General features: G+C 34.5%; 2 protein-coding genes, 1 long non-coding RNA gene and 1 pseudogene across 4 annotated transcripts; 3 read left to right on the forward strand and 1 right to left on the reverse strand.

The window, feature by feature from the left end:
* The first annotated feature begins 1,732 nt into the window (after positions 1-1,732).
* Positions 1,733-5,677, forward strand: LOC121213611 (probable beta-D-xylosidase 7; annotated as a pseudogene).
* A 1,600-nt stretch (positions 5,678-7,277) lies between these two features.
* LOC107922477 (probable beta-D-xylosidase 7) lies at positions 7,278-10,397 on the forward strand. The gene is made up of 6 exons (XM_016852538.2): positions 7,278-7,719; positions 7,803-8,102; positions 8,195-8,364; positions 8,460-8,557; positions 8,734-9,498; positions 9,607-10,397. The coding sequence occupies exons 1-6, from the start codon at positions 7,315-7,317 to the stop codon at positions 10,197-10,199; spliced, it is 2,331 nt and encodes a 776-aa protein (XP_016708027.1). The 5' UTR covers positions 7,278-7,314; the 3' UTR covers positions 10,200-10,397.
* LOC107922478 (metallophosphoesterase 1) lies at positions 8,419-18,799 on the reverse strand. 2 transcript variants are annotated; one of them, XM_016852540.2, is made up of 5 exons: positions 18,356-18,715; positions 17,253-17,848; positions 16,719-16,805; positions 16,080-16,224; positions 8,419-9,110 (listed from the first exon to the last, which is right to left on the reverse strand). In XM_016852540.2, exons 1-5 carry the CDS (start codon positions 18,614-18,616, stop codon positions 9,066-9,068), a joined length of 1,134 nt encoding a protein of 377 aa, XP_016708029.1. In that variant the 5' UTR covers positions 18,617-18,715; the 3' UTR covers positions 8,419-9,065. The 2 variants fall into 2 exon arrangements, with proteins under 2 accessions (XP_016708029.1, XP_016708028.1); XM_016852539.2 differs by lacking the exon at positions 8,419-9,110 and having other exon boundaries at positions 15,905-16,224; positions 18,356-18,799.
* A 1,598-nt stretch (positions 18,800-20,397) lies between these two features.
* Positions 20,398-23,339, forward strand: LOC107921874 (uncharacterized). The gene is made up of 3 exons (XR_001691123.2): positions 20,398-20,487; positions 20,959-21,044; positions 22,420-23,339. It is a non-coding gene; the product is annotated as an uncharacterized lncRNA (long non-coding RNA).
* Positions 23,340-24,304: the final 965 nt, after the last annotated feature.

Here is a 24,304-nt window from a genome sequence, read left to right on the forward strand (position 1 = left end):
GAAATTATAATATTAAGTCTAAAATACTTTTAATGAAAATACTAATCCGAGCCGAGACCTTTCGGATGCCAAGTCTGCGTCCTAACCTTACGGGTTATCTGTAAAGATGGAAATTAAGCGAGGTGAGCTTAAGAGGCTCAATGTGATTCCTTTCACCAGAAAATTAGTGCAGAACAATAGACAAAACATACAAAATAACAACTCATAGAATAATCACATTTGTATAGCAAATCGGACTATCGATTTTTTTTTAGATCAACACATCAGTATAATATTTCAGAATTTTCAATTTTGCATGTAAATTCTTATGAATGACAATGCATTTCAATTTATCAGAAAAGATCATACCCAACTCCGCTACATACCACAGTAAGAGTTCCTTAGAACTCATTCATCCCTACACAACGCATTGTGGATAAACCACCAATAATTTGTAAATAAACTACCAGTAAAATTTGTGGATAAAACCACCAGTATTTTCAGATAAAAAGTTTACAAATAAACTGGTAGTAAGTTGTGGATGAACCACCAGTGTTTGCAGATTATTAAAATATCAGTACTTCCTCCTTTCATTCATCTCACCTCATGCAATACAATATGACATGCTTGTAACAGTGGTGTGTAGAAACAGTAGACATACTTAACATGTATTCAATAGGCTAGAAGTAGTAATAACAATGTCAATTTATCAGAATTACAGTGACATTAGATATGTAACATTCACATATTATACATTATAACAGTAGCAATTTAGTCATTAAATAATAGATTCTAGCATATTCATAATATCAAGGACTCAATTGAGTGAATAAAATTTCTAAAAATAATTCGGGGGCTATATAGGGACTAAACTGAACAATTCACAAAATTTTGGGTAAAACTAAACAAATATAAAATGTTAATATAAAATATATATTTAAATTTATTATTATATTTTGAATAATGAAATGATGGATAAGGCCCAAAGCTTAATATTTTTTTTTTGGAATTGGGTCATGACGTGGTCCATAAACAAAACTATTTACAAGTAATATGTCAAAATAGCATACTCATATGATATAACATATGTAATAATTTAATAACTCTTTATATTTTAAAAATAACCAAACTTAATCAATACAATAATTTGACTGAAATTTTGAAATCTAAAAAATAAAAAATAAGTAAATCAAAATACAAAAACTAAATCCTTAGATGGATAACGTTAGAAACATAACTTCGCTGAAACAAGCGCATGGTAGCAATTTACATACATGTAACATTACCCATCTCAGCGATCAACCTTCTTTGAGAGTATAGATTTATGCGATGAACATACATGACACTGCTTTCTTCCCCCGTCAATTTGGGTCCTCCTGGAGAATTCAAGATTACTGTTAGTTGGGCTTATACAGTGAAATATTTCCTGAAATGAAAAGTACTTAGGCCCAATCTTCTGGGTAAAAGCTTCGGAAATTCATGACAATCATTTATTTTGGTATAAGTTACAACCGTTACACTCGCACGTAACCCTCGGTGCTGACCCAACAGTGAAAAAAGGAAAAGAAAAAGGTAGAAGAAAGCTAATCTTTACATATTACCCAAAATACCGACTTGGAAATGTTGAATGCAAGGGCAAGCATGTCATTAACAATTCTGATAAATGGATCAAACTGAAACAACTTCACTTGTCGCTGCACTAGGAAATAGGAAGTTACTTTGAGCTTCAGCTTCACTACTGATCACCTCCACAATGAAGTTTGAACAACTGTGTTTGGTTTCCTTAACATTGTTCATCCATGTTGCTTCAACAACTACGCCCCCGTTTTCATGTGATTCATCAGACCCAACAACAAAAAACTACCCATTTTGCCAAAGTACACTCCCCGTTACTCAAAGGGCTAGGGACCTTGTTTCCAGGTTGACCTTAGATGAGAAAATCTCTCAACTTGTTAACTCAGCTCCTGCAATTCCACGACTTGGTATCCCCGCCTACGAGTGGTGGTCGGAGGCACTGCATGGTGTTTCCAATGTCGGCCCTGGCATCAAGTTCGATGGTACTATCAAAGCCGCCACTAGCTTCCCTCAAGTCATTCTCGCTGCCGCTTCTTTTGATGCTTATCAATGGTACCGCATTGGACAAGTAACTCTCTCTCTCTCTCTTCTCTCCTTGCTTTATAGTCTAAACTTTGTTAATCTTCAAGACTCTAATACTTGTTAATGAAGGCTATTGGAAGAGAAGCAAGGGCAATATATAATGCAGGAGAGGCAAAAGGGTTAACATTTTGGGCACCAAATATTAACATATTTAGGGACCCCAGATGGGGAAGAGGGCAGGAAACACCAGGGGAAGATCCACTTGTTGCAGGGAAATATGCAGCGTCGTACATAAGAGGGATACAAGGTGACACTTTTGAAGGAGGGAAACTTGGGCAGCATCTTCAAGCTTCAGCTTGTTGTAAGCATTTTACAGCTTATGATTTGGATAACTGGAAGGGAATGAACCGGTTTGTCTTTGATGCTCGGGTAAGTAACGTAAAATCCAACTTGGTTGAAGAAGAAACTGTTGAAGCAAGTTGTTTGTATTTGTGAAATGGTAGGTTACGGTGCAAGATTTAGCGGATACATACCAACCACCGTTCGAGAAGTGCGTAAGGGAAGGAGGAGGGAGTTGCATGATGTGCGCATACAATAGAGTGAATGGAGTGCCAAGCTGTGCAGACCCCAAAACCTCTTGTCAAAGACGGTGAGAGGCGAATGGGATTTCAAAGGGTAATATATTTTTGGTTTGAATGCTTTTATTTGGGAATTGTGGAATAATGGAAATGGTAAACAGGTATATAGCATCGGACTGTGATGCAGTGGCCATCATCTATGACGCACAAGGATACGCCAAATCACCCCAAGATGCTGTGGCTGATGTTCTAAGAGCTGGTATTATAATCTTCTTTATCCTATATACCATTGCACTCAAGACTCCACCCGCTATCATTCTATACGTTTTTTAAAGACTTTTTGTCTTCTTTCGGATGCTTAGATTTTTCTTTTTTGTAAGTTTCAACTCTTTATTTATTTATTTATTTATTTAAGCAACTCTTTAGTTGTTGAATTTGATAATTTTTAATTTGGTTTATAATTTTTTTTTTGTGTATTAACCTTCTAAATTGGATTCAGTCAGGTAGTTTAAGTTTTTTTTAAACACCATTAAAAGGTAATGACATAAAACATCTGAATTTCTTTTAAAAAAATAAAAATTTATAATAAAAAAATAGATTATAAGAAATTTATAAAATTTTTAGAAAATAGTAAAAAATTATATAAAATTATTAAAAATAATAAAAATTTTAAGATTTAAATTTTTTTTTTTGAAATTAGAAAAACGTAAAAAAATTATTAAAAATGCATGTTCTAAATGAGTGGGATAAATGCAGGTTTATCTAGTCAAAATTCTAAAAAAAATATATCTAAAACTGAGATTTTAATTTAAAATTATTAAACGTGCAATTTTTAGTAATTTATATAAATCTCTATTAATTTTTATATTTTTTATATTTTTCTATTATATATACTTTATAAATTTCGATTTTTATATAGTATATATATTTTTTAAAAATCATCTTAATTGTATTAAAAAAAAGGACTAAATTGTTTGTTAGGATTTAAGTTTGGGTACTAATGTGAACAAGAAAAGAGTACATGAACCAATTTTGGAGAAGTTACCAAGTTTAGGGACTAATGTTGCTTTCTCCCTATTTATTTTTTATCTAATTATGCCCTTGGTCATTGTACCTTCAACTTTTGAAATTTAATCTCTCTACTTTTAATTCCAAGAAATTAATCTCTCTACTTATTTGGTTTAAAAATTAAAATAAGATATTTGGATACTATAATGCAACGTATTCAAATTTCATAAAAATTCATTATCAATATTATCAATTGAACTTTAATTTTCAAATAATTCCTAAAAATAAAAGTAAAGTGACTAAATTTCAAAAATACGAAGAAAATAGGGATTGAGGCATAATTAAACCTTTGTTTTATTTTATTTTTAAGTGCTGCGTACCCCATTTTTATATATGGGTAGAGTGTAGGTATAGGATTTTAAAAAATACTACCAAATTTTGATAATTCATCTATGATCATATCTGTAACAAGCATCATAAAAGAATTTCAAAGGTGATAGTTGTCTATGTAATTTCTGTGCTCCAAATGACACTTAGCATTTTATAAAATTTCATTCTTGTCATTTATTTAGATGCCATTTCACAGGCATGGATGTCAACTGCGGATCCTACCTGCAGAAATACACGAAATCAGCAATACTGCAGAAAAAACTGCCTGAATCCCAGGTAGACCGAGCTCTCCATAATCTCTTTGCTATTAGAATGAGGTTAGGACTTTTCAATGGCAATCCGCTGCACAATCCTTTCGGCAACATCAGGACCGATCAAATTTGCTCCCCCGAGCACCAGATTCTAGCACTCGAAGCCGCTCGTAACGGCATTGTCCTTTTGAAGAACCATGCAAAGCTCCTTCGGCTTCCGAAGTCAGCCATGTCCCTGGCTGTAATTGGCCCTAATGCAAAATCCCCGCAGACACTTGTAGGAAACTATGCAGGTCCTCCATGCGAGTCTACTACTCCTTTGCAAGCTCTACAGAGCTACGTTAAGGACACCGTTTACCACCCGGGTTGCGATACTGTTTCTTGTTCGAGCATTGCGATTGATGAAGCAGTCGATATAGCGAAACGAGCACATTTCGTGGTGTTGATAATGGGGTTAGACCAAACTCAAGAAAGAGAGGCCCTTGATCGTGTCGATTTATTGCTTCCTGGGAGGCAACAGGAACTCATCACCAGTGTCGCAAAATCCGCAAAGAAACCAGTTGTTTTGGTGCTTCTCTCTGGTGGTCCAATTGATGTATCTTTTGCCAAGGACGATCCCAGAATCGGAGCCATTTTGTGCGCTGGTTATCCCGGACAAGGAGGTGGTATTGCCCTTGCCGAAATAATCTTTGGTGATCATAATCCAGGTAACAAATAGGCCATTGATAATATTGTCGTTCATTGCTATTTAGTTCACTACATGCATGTTTTTGTATACATGCAGGAGGGAGACTGCCGGGAACTTGGTATCCACAAGATTATACCAAAGTACCAATGACAGACATGCGAATGAGACCGGACTCGTTTTCGGATTATCCAGGTCGCACTTACAGATTCTATGAAGGAGACAAAGTGTTTGAATTCGGCTATGGCCTTAGTTACTCAAAATATTCATACAAATTCAGTCATGTGTCCCGAAAGAATCTTTACTTAAACCATTCATCAAGTTTACATACAACTAGGAGCTGGGATTCCGTAGGGTACAAGCTTGTATCGGAGCTAGGCACGCAAGTGTGTGATGAAAACAAGTTCAAGGTTGGTGTGGGAGTGAAAAATGATGGGGAGATGAGCGGTAAACATCCGGTATTGTTGTTTGCGAGGCAAGGAAAGGTTGGAGATGGGAGGGTGAAGAAACAATTGATTAGGTTCCAAAGTGTGGTTCTAAGTGGAGGGGAAAGGGGTGAGATTGAGTTTGAGGTAAGTCCCTGTGAGGATCTAAGTAGGGCTAATGAGTATGGGGTGATGGTAATGGATGAAGGAAGGCATTTCTTGGTTGTAGGAGATGATAAATCGCCGGTTACTATTATAATCTGATGCATGTGGGACTTACTCGTAAACCCCCCAAAATGTCGGCAATAATAATTTTATCAGAAGTCCCTAAGATCAAATGTATATCCTAATTTAAGAAACTACTTCGGTTTTCTTTTTTATTTACTTTTTACTTGTCGGTTTGAAGTTATTTTTTTTATTGTCGGTTTCAAATGTATATCCTTTTTTTTTTTCCCCCGTTTGTTTTATGTTACATGTTTGGGTCTACCCAACCCTTTCAATAATGATGTCTCTGGGAATTGAAGGTGGTATAAAATATTTATTGATTAAAAGTAATTTTGAAATCTAAATTAGAAAGAAAAAATATTACATATATTATAGATAAAGATTAAAAATTTCACACAAATTTTTTTGGAGGGGCAGAGATTGGATACTATAACAATAAGATTAAAATTAATGGTGGGTGTGTGTTTGGATTCAAAAATAACTATAAGAGAAAGATAAAAATTAAAAAAAAAACGAACTATTAAAAATGATAAATAATTAATTTATTTTTATAACAATATTAAAAAGATGTGAAATTATAAATTTATTAATAGAAGAAGAATATGTACATCAATATTCTTATAGATATTTTTATCAGTTTCTTTATAATCATTTTAAAATATTTATATTAAACGATAAATAATTTTAAAGAAAATCTCTACAATGATCCCCCTTGCTGTGGACCAATATTGGCTAACTGCAAACCACTCCAATCTACATCATTGCTAAAGTTGGATTGAATTAATGGAAGTGATTACCTGGTTTAGTATATCATCTCTTACATCCATCAATCAAAGATGACGAGGATTTAGAACATTCTATCTTATTTTCATAGAAATTTCTGATTCGAAATTAGAAAATTTTATATGCAGAATTAAATTATATATTTTTACGATAATAAAAATATAATTTTATTATTTTAATAATTTATATTTTTATAATTTTTAAAAGATTAAATTAAATTTTTATTATTTTGTGAGAGACCAAAGTGTAACTTTACCATTACTAATTTAAAATTTTATAAATTAATAAAGAGACCTAAAACCTCTAAATGAGGTTGTTTAAACAAAAGTAAACTATCTTCATCGTTTCGATTCAATTTAGCGAGAAAATCAGCAACTTTATTATTTATTTTGGCACATGTTGGATGCTCCATTGAACTGCCCTTTCCAGCGATTGGTGTATACACCTAACCAAAGTAGAACTAAAATTTCTTGAATTGTTGTCCTGAATAATCTCAACTGTTTCTTAATAATCAACACTCTATTAAACCCCTGCTTCAATAGAAGAGACACATTCTCAAAGATATCTTAAAGTTCAGCCTCCAATACTAAGTAAACTCCCAAAGAACTATTGGATCCTAAGATCTGATACCCTTTCGTGTCACATGTAAGTAGCATATAATTTTCAAATGATATAAATTACATAATATTTAAACATAAAAATATATATTAAAAGAAGTAAATTTTTAATGTAAATTTTTGTTTTATCCGAAAAATTCAAATAAAAGTTTAGAAAAATAAACAAGTTGTAAGAAATGAGTGAGTAGATGGAATGAGAACAGTGACCTTGTCGGTCTTATAAAAACGCTAACGCTTCCTGCTCTCTACTTCACAGCTCAAAAAATAGTAACGAAGATGAAGTTGAAATATCCCTTTGTCCTTATTCACATTAGTACAGTGGTGTTTATCTTAGCAGAGTCAAGTCGGCCGCCATTTGCCTGCGATTCATCTCACCCACTAACCAAATCTTACCCATTCTGCAAACCTACACTCCCCATCAACCAAAGAGTCCAAGATCTCATCTCCAGGCTCACACTAGATGAGAAGATATCCCAACTCGTTAACTCAGCTCCACCCATTCCTAGGCTCGGCATCCCCGAGTATGAATGGTGGTCCGAAGCCTTACATGGTGTTGCCTATTTCCCCACTTTACATACTGGTATGAGTCTCAACGGAACCATTCAGTCCGCCACGAGTTTCCCCCAAGTCATTCTCACTGCTGCTTCCTTCGATGTTCATCTTTGTTACCGCATTGGTCAGGCAAGTATTTATAAAGACCATTTCCTTTTTGTATTTTTCTACTTATTAATATCTCGTGTTTACGTGTTTATGATGGCTTGCAGGCAGTTGGAAGGGAAGCTAGAGCCATATATAATGCTGGACAAGCAACGGGGATGACATTTTGGGCACCAAATATTAACATATTTAGGGACCCAAGGTGGGGAAGAGGGCAAGAGACACCAGGTGAGGATCCTGTTGTTACTGGGAAATATGCAGTCTCGTTCGTGAGAGGGATACAAGGGGATACTTTTGAAGCAGGGAAACTTGGCCATCATCTTCAAGCTTCAGCTTGTTGTAAGCATTTTACAGCTTATGATTTGGATAACTGGAAAGGAGTCAACCGTTTTGTCTTTAATGCAAAGGTTAATATTTGTTTGTTTGCTTCAGTTTGATTGATTATTGGACTGCTACGTTTAATTATTATGTCCTTCCTCTTTTTTATTATGGATTTCAGGTTAGTTTACAGGATTTAGCAGATACATATATGCCTCCATTTCGGAGTTGCATAGAGGAAGGTAAAGCCAGTGGGATAATGTGTGCTTACAATCGTGTTAATGGAGTCCCCAATTGTGCAGATTACAATCTCTTGTCAAAAACAGCCAGAGCACAATGGGGTTTCAATGGGTAATAATGACAAAGACTGTTAATAGCACAAAAATACAGGTTATAATTCAAACAGATAACAAACTTTGTGGTTTTCTTTGGTTAAATATAGTCAGGTACATAACATCTGACTGTGATGCTGTCTCCATCATTCATGAGGAACAAGGATATGCTAAATTACCAGAGGATGCAGTAGCCGATGTTCTTAAAGCTGGTATGAATAGCTTTCTTCTATGTTACAAGTACGAGTATTGAATATCTGTATGTATCTGACCCAAGTATGGTCAAATTTTTCCATGTATTAGACTGTGATGGTGTCTCCATCATTCTGATTCTTTTCTTGCTAGACGCATCATATGAATCTGAACTTTTTGATCGATGAATTCACAGGAATGGATGTCAACTGTGGTAACTATTTGAAGAACTACACCAAATCAGCTGTCGTAAAGAGAAAATTGCCTATATCTGAAATAGATAGAGCCCTTCATAACCTTTTCTCTGTTCGAATGAGACTGGGGCTTTTCGATGGCAATCCACTTCAACAGCCTTTTGGTAAGATTGGTCCAGACCAAGTTTGTTCCCAAGAGCATCAGAATCTTGCCCTTGAGGCTGCTCGCAACAGCATTGTCCTTCTAAAAAACAACTACAGACTCCTCCCATTTTCGAAAGCAAAAACTGCTTCTCTTGCAGTAATAGGCCCTAATGCCAATTCTGCAAAAACACTACTTGGCAACTATGCAGGCCCTCCTTGCAAAACTGTTACACCTCTGCAAGGGTTGCAAAGATATGTTAAAGACATCACGTATCACCCAGGTTGTAATGCAGTTAACTGTTCTTATGTTTTGACTGACCAAGCTGTGAAAGTAGCAAAAGGGGCAGAATATGTGGTGTTAGTAATGGGATTGGATCAAACCCAAGAGAGGGAAGAACTCGATCGTGTAGACTTGGTTCTTTCACCAAAGCAACAGAACCTGATCTCTATAGTCGCAAGAGCAGCTAAGAATCCAGTTGTTTTGGTGCTTCTTTCTGGAGGTCCAGTAGATATAAGCTTTGCCAAATACGATAAACACATTGGGAGTATTCTATGGGCTGGTTATCCAGGTGAAGCTGGAGGTCTTGCATTAGCAGAAATTATATTTGGTGATCACAATCCAGGTGAACTCTTATACTCATTCATTAAGCTTGTATGCTAACAAAGGCAATAAGACATTCTTATACTGGAGATAAATTTACTAAAGCTATAAGCTTCATATTTATATGCAGGAGGGAGGTTACCGGTTACTTGGTATCCACAGAGTTTTGTTAAAGTACCAATGACAGACATGAGAATGCGTCCTGAACCATCATCAGGCTATCCTGGACGCACTTACAGGTTCTACCAAGGACAAAAGGTTTTTGAATTTGGTTATGGTCTGAGCTACTCAAACTATTCTTATGAATTTCTCCCTGTAGCACAAAACACGGTCTATTTAAACCATCCGGTAAAGTCTCCAAAGGCTGAGCTTGAGAACTCAAATGCTCTCAAACACGTACCAGTTTCAGAGATAGGAACAGAACTTTGCAGTAAGAGAATCCCAGTCACAGTTAGAGCTCAAAACCATGGTGATATGGCAGGTAGGCATCCACTTTTGCTATTTGTCAGGTCAGCAAAAGCTGGTAATGGGAGGCCTGAAAAACAACTGGTTGCATTCCAGAGTGTTATTCTGAATGCTGGGGAAAGAGCAGATGTTGAATTTGAGTTGAGCCCTTGCGAGCATCTTAGCACAGCCAATGAAGATGGTTTGATGGTCATTGAGGAAGGTTCTCATTTCTTGAGCATTGAAGACAAAGAATCTGAGATAACAGTCATCCTATGATACAAAGGAATGGCTCTCAAAAACACGGGAAATACAATCCTGCTATTCCAATAAAAAAAGCTGTTTTGTCACCTTTAAGAATAATTTTCTCTTGCTTGCAAATTATGAGTGATGATTTTGTATTCCCTACAATGCTATTTCCCTATTAGGAACAAAGCAATGCAGTAAAAGAATGAAAACAGAACCTTAAAACAGTAATCTTGGAAGCCTGCTGCCCCCTCCCCAACCCATCACTCACATCACCACTCTATTTAAGCTATCACTCTCACAGTGTTCGTAATTTCTAGTTTACAAATATTTTGGTGATTGCTTTCTTTAATTTCAACTTTATCAATAGAAACATGCAAGAGGATAAGAGAATGCTTACATGATTTGATTGATTAGATTTGAAAATTTTCAAGACATGAATAATAAACATGAAATCAAACGTCTAAACCCAATTAATTTTATCCATATATCTAAACTTCCAAACAACAGAAGAACATGGGTCTAAATTAATAGCGTTCTTCTTTCTTTTTAACCAAACTACAATATAATAGCTTTCATTTTCTCGACAAAGTACAAAGGAGCACTGAGCAGCAGTAAAAACTTAAAAGAGTAAAAGAAACAGATCGGATGCTGTTACAAAAGTTGTTCAAACTGACGAGAGAGGTCATGTTAAAAGAGTCGTGAAGATGACGTCAATACTGACACATAAAACTGGAGGACGTCAATACTGACACATAAAACTGGAGGACTAACACTAGCAGAAATCATCTATTTTGGTGACCATAACCCAGGTGATCTCAGTTATGATTGTAGGATAAGCTCCAATCCTTTGAATTAAAAAACTAGGAGACGCAATCCATCACTATTGATTAATGACAATATTACAATACATGTTTCAATTCAGGTGAAAATTTGCCTGTTACTCAGATACCAACAAAGTTTCATCAAAACACCGATGACATACATGAGAATGTGCACTGAACCATCTCCCTACAGAATCTATAAAAGGCCCAAAATTTTCAACTTCAGCTATGGGCTCAGCTTCTCAAACTATTCTTACAAATTCCTCCCCATCGCCAAACAAAGCTCTACTTCAAACAGTATTCCAGAACCATACTAACAGGAAGCCAAAACCTATCAGATTTGTATCAGTTTCAGATATGGACACCAAATGCAATGAGAAGAGGAGGTTTACAGTCAAAGTTGGAGTTCAAAACTCTGGAGGGATGGCAGGAAGGCATGCGGTGTTGCTCTCTCCCTCTCTCTCTCTCTATATATATATATTAGGTATTCAAGGATGGGAAACTGAATCCCACGAAACAAATTTATGGGATTCCAGAATGTGAATCTGAAGACAGGAGAATGGGAAACTTGGAACTTAGCCCTCCTGAGCACCTTAGCTGACCCAATGAAGATGGTTTGATGGTTAAGGAAGAAAGTTCTAATATCTTGATTATGGAGAACAAAGAGTATATCAGAATTATGATCTGAACAAGGACGGAGAGGACTGTCACATCCCGAGATCGAGGTTGGAAGTTTTCGTAGTGCGAAGTGAAGGTTTGTCAGTGTTCCGACAAACTGGGATTGCCAAAAGTCGGGCGAACTGAGAGTTTGCCAAAGTTAGGCAAGCTGGGTGTTCACAAAGAGAGTTTCAGTAAGGGGGTTCACCGGCAGCAGTGCACTCCAAATGATATGGTATGGGGTTCTCCAGTTTCCCTGCGAGTCAGGTTCATTAATGTGTTGGCGAGCTGGGGTTCGCTAGTTTGTTTAGCGAGTTGGGGTTCGCCAATTTGTGTGGCGAACTGAGTTTGCCGGTTAAAGATGCAGTCAGACTCAAATTAAGAAAAAGTGATTTAGTAAATTTAGGAATACTTTACGTGCAAGTAACAACTTTCTAAGTCAAATAGGGTATCCAAAGATATCTAGCACTCTTAAGTCTATACATACAACCCTTAACTCTATGAAATTCTTCACTAAATATTCTATCCTCAAAGTCTTTGTTCTAGATTCTGTTCATAGCAATTCGGGTAAGTCTCTGTCTTGTTAGGATTGATCGTCCCAAAAGCTAGGTTCGCTTGCATGTGTGAAATCTATATGCTCTGTTAGTAATTTTCTTGTTTATTGCAAACCAACCAGACCATCTTCTAACAAGGACAAAGGTAAAGCCAAATTCATTTAAGTATCGTCGTTTTCGATGAGTGGTCTGAGATTACTCCGATTATGTTATTTATTATGTTAACCGTAATGTTTTCTAAAAAGGAAACTCTGATTTCGAAACCCAAAAGTAAGTTTTTTGAAAAGTTCTGTTTAAGCTACGGAATTATATTTTAAAAGGATGATTTTAAACCACAGTTTTATGCGAGCTCCTATACGAGCCAATGTTTTAAGAATGTTTTGAAAAGAAAAGTTTTTAAACTGTGCTTTAAAGGCACTTAACGTGCAAGCTTTTATAAGCAAATGTTTTTCAATTCACTTTATGCGAGCTCTCTATTAAAGCTCAGCTTTGTACAAGCTCTCTCATTTGTGTACCAAAAAGTGTGAGTGCTCACTAAGCTTCTGTTTCATTCAGCGTGTTCCTTTGCGAACTAGGTTGGGTATTTATATATCCAATAAGACGAAGTTTTGCTTCTCAGTGAGCCTACCTCTGCATACGAGTTTTCTGTGATATGTTTCATTCTATGTGCTCTCTTGCAAACTAGGTTGGATATAAACATATTCAACGAGACAAAGACTCTGTTTGACGAACCAGTCGTGTGACCAAAGGTTGACTCTATTCGAGATTTTGATATGTGAATTGGTCCTGCAACCAAAGGCAAACCTTGTTTAAAGTTTTCTGAAAATTATGTACGAGCTGACTTCGCGGCCTAAGGCGAGCCCAGACTTAGGTTTTTAAATGATTTTGAACAAAACTGGTCTCGCAAGTTTAATGCAAGCTCCTTTTAAAGCAAGTTTTCAAAGAAATGATTAATAAGCATCGTTTTTTTAAAAACTGTTTCCACAAAAGATGTTTTTCTGTTGAAAGATGCGAAATGGGTCACGCAATCCTACCCACGAACCCAACACGCAAAACGTTTACAAACTAAAGTTTCTACTGTTTTCAAACACTATTTTTAAAGCATAACGTTTCTGATTATTCACTGAGTTCTCAATGAACTCACCCACTCTTCTCTTACTTCTCAAGTAAGTCACGAATAGCATTGACGAGGTTGACGATCTGGCAAAGCACCTAACTAATATTGGCGAACCATAACGACGAGTGATAGGACTTTATTATGTTGTTTAGAACAATATTTATATCGTTGATTTGATTACTAAACAATTTACTTAAAGTTGAATTTAGTATGTTTTATTTTTAAGTTAATTTTATTCTTGCGAACCATGTCTAGAAACATATGTTCTATTTCCATTATTAATAAATCGATGTTATTCATACATGTGTATTTTTGTTGGTTTGTGATCCATTTATGTTGCATAAATTACTTGCGTGCTTTTGTAGTGTTAATTTATTTACATGTGAACCACTGTATGCTGATTACAAACGTGCCCCTATTGTGATAGTTTTATTACATGCGAGACCCTAGGTATGCTTACCATATTTACATGCGTACCCTTACCTTTGCAAACCCTTACATGTTTGCGAGAACCCTGTTTAAGTGTAATATTCCTTTTTGCATGCATATTTTTCTTGTTTGTAAAGACTAATAATTAGTGAAACTATGATTTCTGAGAATTTTAGGTGTTATGTGAACTGTTGTGAACTTAAAAGTTTTATATCGTTGTATGCGAACTGTTGTATCTTGCGAATTCATGTTTTTGTGCGAACCTAGATTGAACTGCAAACTCATGTTTGTGTGTTGGCTTGCGATCTCTTATGATATTAAGGTAGTTGAGCTATGTTTGAATGTTATGTGAAAGGTTTAAGTGATGCGAACCTATAAATGTTTCTAAGTATATAACAATTATTGTTTTGCATAATTATGTACTCTGATCTATTTTGCATGCAAACTCTTATGTTATATGAATGCATGACTTTCGTTGCTTTGTTAAAGTTTAAACACCTTATTCGCATGCTATCTCTAAGTGGTGTATTGGAGGTTAAGTTAGGAGTTAATGGAGAGTCACATCGGTGGTTAATGTGACACGCTAGATTCGGGTCGAATTTACTCGGTCGGGTTTGAGGTGTTACAGGGACTGACAAATTCAGCAGGTTGATAGCCAAACAATCTCTAGTTAATTTGAGTAGCCAAGAAGCTAGGCATCACCAGATAGGAAATCACAACCACTAGCCAAACAGATATTGCCCTAAGCGCTTTATCATTCAGGTATAACTTGCAAATCAATGCAATACAATTTCATAAACAACAATCAGCTATACAGATAACAAAATTAGGAAAACTAATGGCACTCGAACTAATATCAAATTTTCATTCTGCACCTAAGCAGATTTTTTTGTTTAAAGCAACCCCTGAAATATGATAAGTGATAAGCTGTAAAAGTAACATATTTTAATCTCATTCTTAATGTATTTTTGGATGATTAATTATGCAAATTAGTGATTTCGATGCTAATAATCCTTTAAATTCATGTTTCTATGCTTAGGAGAGCATTTGGGAGCGAAAAACGAGTCAAAATCGGACAAATAGAGTTGTTTTCAGTATCCACAGGCCTGGGCATTTCCACACGGGCAGGCCACACACCCATGTGCCAGCCCGTGTCGATTTCGCACCCTGCTTCCCAAATACGCGGAAAAACCCAATTTTTAGGCTTTCTGAACATTCTAAAGTCTATAAATACCAATTAGAAGAGGACCTAAAGGGGCAATCAGAGGAGTTCAAAGAAAACACTCGAAGAACGCCATCGGAATCAACTCGGAAGTGGAACCCCCTCAAAATCGAAGATCTTTATTTAATTTCTTTCGAAGTTTTATTGAGTTTCTTTATGTCTTGTGGTTATCCTAACTTTGAGATGTTTCCATTTAGTATTATAAATTAAATTCCCTAGATACCTAGGAAGGATGAAAACTATGATGAATCTTATTATTTAATTTCAGTTTTATGCGATAAATATTGATTCTTGTTCTCAATTATGTATGCTTATTTCGTGTTTTAATATTTTTGGGATATTAATTCATATTTAATGTGCTTATTTCAATGGGGTAAAAATCCCTATTTAAGAGTAGATCTAGTATAATTGAGTGGAGTTGCATGCAATCCTAGAAATAGGATGACATAAATCTACCGAATTAGAGTCAAATCTTTAATTAGAAAGAGATTTCTATTAATTAACCTAGAGTTAGTTGTTCTTACTCTCAAAAGAGATATTAACATAATTTAGGGATTTCTACAAATCAAAACACAAGTGAATAAATCGTTTAATTTAGATTTATAATAATAGGTGAAGTTTAGGTGGATTTTTTCCTGGGTATTGTCTATCTCATTGGTTATCTTTGATTATTTTCCTATTTTATTCTCTGTTGCGTTACTAGATAAATTAGATTAGTAAATTTAGATTAAAAACAATCACTCCAATTTGTCAACTAAATAATAGAAAAACGATAATTACTAGTACTTTTAGTCCTCGTGGATACGATATTCCCTACTCACCATAACTATACTATTGTTCGATTGGTGCGCTTGCCTTAATCATATTTATAGTTAGTTTGGTGACCATCAATAAGATTATGATGTTAAATCACCAGCTATGTTAAAAGATGACACTAATGTGAATAGTGCATAACATAGAATGTTTGGCAAGTATTCCAAACAATCAACTTAAACCTTTTGGTTCTAGTGTATTTGATACAACAATAAAGAATAGAAACAGAACCACAGCAGAAGTATAGGCTATTAGTATACGAGATTCCCTAGCAACAGAGCAATAGGTGACACTTACTGCACTTTTGTTCCTTTGGAAGGTTGCAACAATAAAACCTGGATCATCCCTCACTTTCCATGTCATGGCTGGAATTGTTACCTCTCGAGTCCCATCTGGGTGAGTGTGGTCACTAAATTCTTGTGTGTGAGCACTAAAAATAATCCTACATACAGAAAATGAAAGGGAAATTGATGTCACAACATAAAATCCACTTCCATGTCAGTTCTGGAAAATATTCTCTTAAAGCAATAGAAAATTCTATAACAAGAAGGGAAATAACAGACATTCGACAAAAAGACAAATTTGCTTCACTTCCCAAAGTTAATAATGTAGCTACTTCATCAATGTTACTTTTGTGCCTGCAGCCATATCTAACTAACATCAAAGATGCCAGTAGGTAATAATAAGTTCTATTATGTGATACTTAATTTGTTGAAAATGTAGTTAGTCAACATCTAATCCTCCAAAGATGCAATCTAAAAGATATCAAATTCGTTCAAAGCATACAATTATGCCAGAAAAGGGGGAAATGAATTATTATCGGTAGTTGAAGACGGTTAAATAATAGCAGGAGACATACATACAATTAGGTAACAATAGAAAGTGCAAAGACAAGCAAACAGAAAATTCCTTGCAGATTCTCTAGTGGATGCTTACCTAGGTTTAAGAGCATGAAAAATGTATTCAGTAGCATTTGGTGGGACAGTCTGTGATAGATCATAAGGGCCGGTCCCAGAAAAGCCTCTGGAGGAAAAGAAAATTGGAACTATTGATTAAAATGCTTTGCAGCAGAAGTGGAAAATAAAAATAAAAACAAAATATTACATGGTAAAAATTCAGTTTACATGCATATATTCCATTGACATGATTAAGGAATGCGATGCTAACCCAGATCTCAGAAGTGCACAAAATTTTGCTTAAATTATTTTATTTAACAACATTATTCATCCCCTTGATCTCCCATGATCCCACGAATAAAAATGGCCTTGACCCATGATTGACCAGGTAGTAGAAAGATGACAGTTCAATCTATAATTACTTGGCCATTGGGAACTGAATATTAAGATAGCAGGTTCAATACCATACCCTTAACATCCAATTACCGAAACTGAAGTGCAGACATGAAACTTTTAACATTAAGGAATTATTCCATGATAAGCCATATAGAATGCAGTGATAAGACAAACTTACTCGCGCTGTGCTGAAGCTGGAACTTTGCCCGATGGATCAATGATAGACTTGAAAGTACTACCTTCCCATATATGGGTCTTCCCCGACCGATACAAGGGAAAATGAAGTAATAGGACAGGACCAGAACCGGATTTCATAGCATTTACTCTCCACCTAAAGTCATTGGACATTTCGCTAAACATGCCAAACCCATTGTTTGTTTCATCCATGCCTTCTATTTCCATTTGTAGACCCACACTTTCCCTTTCTATAACCTTCTCAACATCAAAACGGAGTTTATTGTTACCACAAAGCAACGCAACAGCGTTAAGTGAAACAAAGCTGATATTGCTAATTTCGAAAGCACCACATCCTGATGAATCCAACCCCGGAAAATTCCTAGCTATCCAAGTAACAGAGTTTGCACAAAGACCACTACACTCTCCAACATCCCTATCACCAAGAATAACATGTAAAGGAAGATCAAGAAATGGACCCAACATGTTATCAAACTGATGAAGCACCGATAACCACTTAGTTCTCGACAACTCTGACCCTTTCGCAGAAACATCACCTAAGACTAGTAGCATATCAGGGTTCAAACTCTGAAAAGATTTCTGCATTGTATATTAGCGAAGATTATCAATATCTTTAACTTCAAATTTTTTTAAATAAAAATACAAAACCAAGCATGTTTTAATGAAAAAGAATTATAAGCTTATTCCGTGACTAGAGAAATGTATGATCATATAGATAGGACAACTATATTTGATTACCTTATGAGTTTAACTATTTCCCTATCTTTAATCAACATGGTTTAGCTTTTTACTAGCTTCTCTTTTTTGCATTTTTGCAACTTCCAGAATAGGAGAAATAAATTAAAAAGAACCTAAATACACTGGCATTTCGGAATCCCTATATATCTCTACTCTAGAATGAATGTTATTTATCATCAATGGCAACTTCACACCTCCAATCCAGTAAGGCCAAGTCATGTTTCAAAACAAAATATCCCATTTCCCTAAAGAATTCAATGAACCCAAATCATTATTTCAATAATTAACATCACTTTCACTTAATGCATAAGATAAAAGCAAACAGAGATTACAAAAAGAAAATTTGACCTTGAAAAACTTGGACATGTAATAGTCTCTGAAATAGAGGTTGACAAACCCAGCTTCAGAGCCAAGCAAGAGCAAGTTGGCAACCATCATAACCTTAAGATCCTCCAGCGAATCATCTACGTTCTCGACATGTTTGTCGGGACTGTAGGTGGTGCTTGGGAGGAGTTTGCAAGAAGGGAATGAGACCCAATCTTCGTATACCATGAAAATAGAGATCATTATTACAGGCAATAAAGACCTCCAAGCAACTGCTGCCATCATTTTCTTTTGTTGGCGTTTTGGTCAAGAGGGGTTATTTGGGGTTCGCCATTTTCACTGTTGTTGAGCACAGTCATTGTAAAAAAAAACATTAATGGAAGATAATTAGACCCAGTTCATCATCTATATTTTATACTAATACTCGGCTGGTTGGCCCACATCTAGATCTAGCAACGACCCACCAACACCTATTTTGATTCTTTGTAGTAATTGATATAAATCTAAAGGATAATAGTATGAACGAACCTTTTACTTTAGCAAATATTTTAATATGATACATATATTTTCAGAATATTGATTTTAGCCCATGAAGTTTCTACCACATCAGCCATAGTCTCCAACGAATAATATAATATTGTGTTTCCATGTCATTAAAAAATTTTCCGACCTCCATTCTAACTCATCTTTCCCTCATTCTTCCTCACTTTTTGCCTGCAATTCATTCTCTTCAACCTACGTCTCAAAAGTATTTTTCTACCATCTCTTTATTTCGCACTCACACACAACAAGTAGTCGAACGTTTCTCGAGCTAAACATGCATTGTTTTGAAGAGAAGTTATGTATCTCTCATACATTTGGATAAAGTGCGAATCTTTAACACTATATTTAAGTAAATAATTATAAAGGGAAAAAATTAAAGGAAAATAAAAGAGGAGGGTTAAGGAAAGGAAATTATATATGCAATGGAGGAGACTAGTAGAAGTTCAGGGGTCATAGGCCCCAAGATTTAAACTTTTTGCAATTTAGCTTTTTTTTAAGATATACTATGACCTTCCCAAAAATATAAATAAGCCCTCCCAAGGTTTAAAATTTTTGAAATTTCTTCCTTTGTATATATACTATAGCCCTTCCCAAAATCGATTGATTTTATGTTTAAATTTATTGTTATGGTGGAATATTGATTCTTCTTTTTTCGAATCGATTGTTTATATATTTAAATCGATTGTTATGTAATACATCAGATTTTAGCTTGCCCCCCAAAGTTAACATCCTGGTTCCACCACTGTATATATGTTTATTTTATTTGGAAAGTTAAAATTAATAAAGAAAAGTGAAGTGAAGGATTTTTCACTACCTTTGTTTGGTTAAATTGTGAAAAATTAAAAAAAAAAATTATTTATAATATTTTTGTAATCGGCCCAATTTTCCCGGGCCCGATTGAAATGTAAACAATAGATGTTCAGTCCATTTACAATAAAAATAAGCCCAAATTACAAAACCCAAAACCCATACCTAATCTAAAAATAGTGGCCCAATTACAATATGGCCCAAATACCCAAAACAGTAGCATCTAGCGCCGCAGCCAAGCCCCTTCGCACGAGCCAAGTCTCCACGCGCGCGCCTTCACCAAACTTGTACCTGCACAGCAAGAAAGGCAACAAAACAGTTGTAACAACCCGGTTTTGACCCTAATCAGAATAGTGGTTCGGGACCACAAATTCGAATCAAAAAAATATTTTAATATTATTTTTAGTGTCTATTATATGTTAAGTTATAGGTGTGAAAAATTCGTGTGGAAATTTAATCGTTTGAATGTTCAATTTGATAAAAAGGGTTTAATTGCGTAAAATGAAAATTTAGGGGTTAAATCTAAAAATACCCAATTGATGTTGTCTTTTAAAAATGGGGGTCTTAAATGTCAATTAGACCATTTGAAATGATAGTGGGTGGCTATGGACAATTACATCCTTATGTTATATGAAATATAAATTATTTATTAAAGGTTAATAAGGTAAATAAATAAAACAAACTAATATATGTTAATTAAAAACAAAGAAAAATTCAAGGTTATCATCTTCTTCACTAGCCGAAAGTAAACAAAAGAAAAATAAAGAAAACCTAGCTACATTCGGTCATATAAAAGCTTGATTGAGGTTAGTTCTTTGTTCGGTTTTTAATAATTTTTACGTTTTTGAGATCGTTGCTTTGTGTTCTTCAAAACCCATGTTTTAATTTTGTGAATTGTTGATGATTTTGAAATGTGCCATTGATGAATGCTTTGACTTTGTGATAGTTGATGATGAAAAATGAAAGATATGTGATAGATTAATATGTTTTGTATTGGAATTTTTAGTGAAATTGAGTAAATAGGGCTAAATTGTGAAATTAAATTTTTGGGGACTAAAATGTGAAATAAATGCAATGTGTGGACTTGTATGAGAACCATGAATATTCGGCCCTTGTGTGGTATGGGCAAATTTTGTATAAATTGTGTTTTATGCAATAGGGAGTAAATTGCAAAAAGTGTAAATATTAGGGGCAAAATAGTACTTTTCCAAATTATGTGTTTTTGGACTAAATTGAATGTGTTAATAAATAAATTATCTTATTTTGAATATATTTAGATCGAGAACCAAAGAAATCGGAGTTTGATCGGAGAAAAGCCAAATTAGTCGAATAATCGTCCGACTTCGATTTTCCATCGTCCGAGGTAAGTCTACTAGTTATTTAACGTATTTAAATCAGTATATATGTATGTATATCTATTTTATTTTTGTTGATCTATAATTAAAAATAGTTTGATTGAATAAGTTTGAAATATAAATGGTATATATGTATATACCATATTCGAATATATGAATATATGCCTATATAAGTCTTTGAATTAATTGTAAGTACGAATGGTATATAGAAAAATATATATACATTGTTTGAATATTAAACATGTATCAATATGTTTATGTTATTGAAAATATTTGATGATATGAGGATTATAAATGTAAACACAAAATTCGAATATATATGTACATTCATGTATAATCTTTGAGTTTGATTAAAAGTATGTATATTGCATTTGCATAGATAATTTCGAATAAGAGTATATATATATATATGTGTGTGTGAGTTGAAACATATACGTATATATGTTTGAATAGGTTTTGAACATATTTCAAGGTGTGAATGTTAAATATATATGGGTAGTACTGCATATGTACGGATATACATGTAAAAGTTATTTTCAAATAGATGGATATATATATAAATATATATATATGTTAAGTTCTTGTATTAAATTTAGTTAAGTAATAATATATAAATATATATGTGTGTTTATAAATTTATAAGTGTTTGAATTGAATTGAAGACATGATTTATAAACTTTTAATTGATTGGACATGAACTACAATGAACATGCGTTTGTTATAAAGAATTATTTGAGGAAATATTTTGTATATGTGAAATTGAAATTTGTGATCTGAATCAGGTTATAAGCCTAGCAGGCTAAGTGCCGGTGATCTGAATCAGGCTATAAGCCTAGCAAGCTAAGTGCCGGTGATCTGAATCAAAGGAACGAAGTTATTAGCTTAGATTATTTTAATATGTTCGAATGTGAAATATATATTATTTAAGTATAATGGAAGTTAAATATTATGATGGTAGTAGTTGAATCTATAATATAAAGGTATATATATAAATGTATTCGGTTGAATCATTGAATTATCAAGTTTGGAATTGGTGATCTGAATCAGGCTATAAGCCTAGCAAGCTAAGTGCCGGTGATCTGAATCAGGCTATAAGCCTAGCAGGCTAAGTGCCGGTGATCTGAATCAGGCTATAAGCCTAGTAGGCTAAATGCCGGTGATATGAATCAGGTTATAAACCTAGCAGGCTAAGTGCCGGTGATCTGAATATGTCAAATTAAGTGAATATATGCATTTGATATATATATAAATATATAAATGATTTTGGTTTATTTTAACTTAATGATGGAATAAGTATAAGTATATATATATGAATTTTTGCTCATGATTTACTAAGCTTAAATAGCTTAACGTGTGTTGTATTTGTTTACCTCTGTTTTATAGATTTTGAAGTCACGTTACGAGCTCGGGGATCGTCAGCATAGTCTATCACACTATCGACCGTCTTTGGTATTTTATATATTTTGTATTCGAACCTATGGCATGTATAGTCTAGTTAATATGTTTAATTTTGGGATATGAGAATACGAGCCATGCGAAAATGGCTTACTTTGTTTTGACCTATTTTGGTGTCTATGCATATAGTTTTAAAGGTCATTAAAATGGAGATTTTAATTATACATATTTGATTTTAGTATAAGCTATGATAGATAAGTAAGTGTTATTTAATCTGCTGAACTCCATACTTTAAAATTTTATTTAGTTTGATGTTCATTCATTATTGCTTTCGATGTATATATAAAAAAAAATTGAAGTTAACTTACATGCTGTTCGGTTTGTACTGCATGAAGGAGTTAAAGTTGAACTTAAGACAAGTTATTAGCTAATTAATATGATGCTGTTATATTATGAAGCATTGACTGTCCAAATTAGGGCATAATTATGGTATTTAGATAATTAATATGCTAAGGTTGTGATGTGAATCATTGGTTGTCCGATTTAAGACACTTATTGTATTTTAGTTGTTAAATGTTGCCGTTAGGAGGAGGATTATTGCTGTCCAAAAGTGGCATTGTTGTGTCTATTAATGTTTTAATATCTGGTCCAATTTTGTAAATAAATTGTTGACTAATTTTTGTAATAATAATTTTGGGTCAGATTTTGATTGGTAATGCCTCGTAACTCTAATCTGGCGACGGACTCGGGTCGGGGTGTTACAACAGTATTGACAAAGATGGCAAGAAAATCAGAAAATCGCGAATCAAGCAAATATGAATGGATTTCTTTTTATTTTCTTGTTTCATTACGGCTATAAAGAGCCACTGAAAATACTGTAAAAAAGACATTGAGAAATCAATAAAAAACGAGTATTTCAAAAAAAAAAAGAACAGAGAATCCAATATTGAGATAACAGAAATCAATCCAAAAGGTTTATATTTACAGTTTTTTATTTTTCGCTTCACTTTAATCTACTGTTTTTTTTTATCTGCATACAAATAAAACAAACAAGAAAAAAAGTGAAAAACGACCTTTATTCGAGCCCAAATCGCCATGGATGACCGAGGAAGTCGCCTCCGAGGATAGATGGCCAGAAACCGAAAGGTTTTTTAAGATTTGGAGCCTTTTCGTCAATATTTTGAAGATTTCGGGGTTAGATTTAGGTTTGAGGCTTTGAAAAGATCGGATCTGAGGTTTTCCTCTTTTTCGGCCACCGCATACGGCAGCGCCGTCGCCGGTGACCGATGGCCGATGCGGTGGTCCCTTTATCGGACTTTGGGCCGATGCCCGGAGAAGAAGAGGGGGGAGAGTGTTTCATAGATTTTTTTTAAAGAAAAGGGAAAAATGAAATTTTTTAAGGTGTTTTTTTGGCTTAAATAGCCTAGTGAAACGACGCTGTTTCACTTGGCCTCCCCAGGAGCCAAAACGACGTCATTTTGGGGAGGCCGACCCGGAACCGACTCGACCCGGGCAGGATCCGCGTGTTTTTCATGTGGAGGGGTAAATTGCGCTTTAGGCCCCTCCACTTTTTTAATGTTTTCTCAATCAGGTTTTCTTTTATTTTTAAATTTGCCCCTTTGATTTATTTTCGTTTTCAATTTAGTCCTATTTGAAAGACGCCGTTTTAGAGGAGAAGGGAAAATTTCCCTTCTAGTCCCTCTATATTATTCGCGTGTTCAATATAATCCTTTAAGTTTTCATTTATTTGTGGATTTAAACCCTGAATCTTGTTTCAAAGTTTAATTAAGCCCCTTTTCGTGACTTTCATTTTATTTTAATTAATTTAATGCTATTGCTGTTATTATTAAATGCCATTGTTATTATATGCCCA

Source organism: Gossypium hirsutum, chromosome D01, assembly GCF_007990345.1.
Source record: "Gossypium hirsutum isolate 1008001.06 chromosome D01, Gossypium_hirsutum_v2.1, whole genome shotgun sequence".
NCBI lineage: Eukaryota > Viridiplantae > Streptophyta > Magnoliopsida > Malvales > Malvaceae > Gossypium > Gossypium hirsutum.

Coding starts and splice junctions, on each gene's coding strand:
- LOC107922477 (XM_016852538.2), top strand. CDS start 7,315: ATGAAGTTGAAATATCCCTTTGTCCTTATTCACATTAGTACAGTGGTG. Junction 8,103..8,194: donor GTTTTGTCTTTAATGCAAAG/GTTAATATTTGT, acceptor TATGGATTTCAG/GTTAGTTTACAGGATTTAGC. Junction 8,365..8,459: donor GCACAATGGGGTTTCAATGG/GTAATAATGACA, acceptor AAATATAGTCAG/GTACATAACATCTGACTGTG.
- LOC107922478 (XM_016852539.2), bottom strand. CDS start 18,616: ATGATGGCAGCAGTTGCTTGGAGGTCTTTATTGCCTGTAATAATGATC. Junction 16,806..17,252: donor CCAGCTTCAGCACAGCGCGA/GTAAGTTTGTCT, acceptor CTTTTCCTCCAG/AGGCTTTTCTGGGACCGGCC. Junction 16,225..16,718: donor TTTCATGCTCTTAAACCTAG/GTAAGCATCCAC, acceptor TTCTGTATGTAG/GATTATTTTTAGTGCTCACA.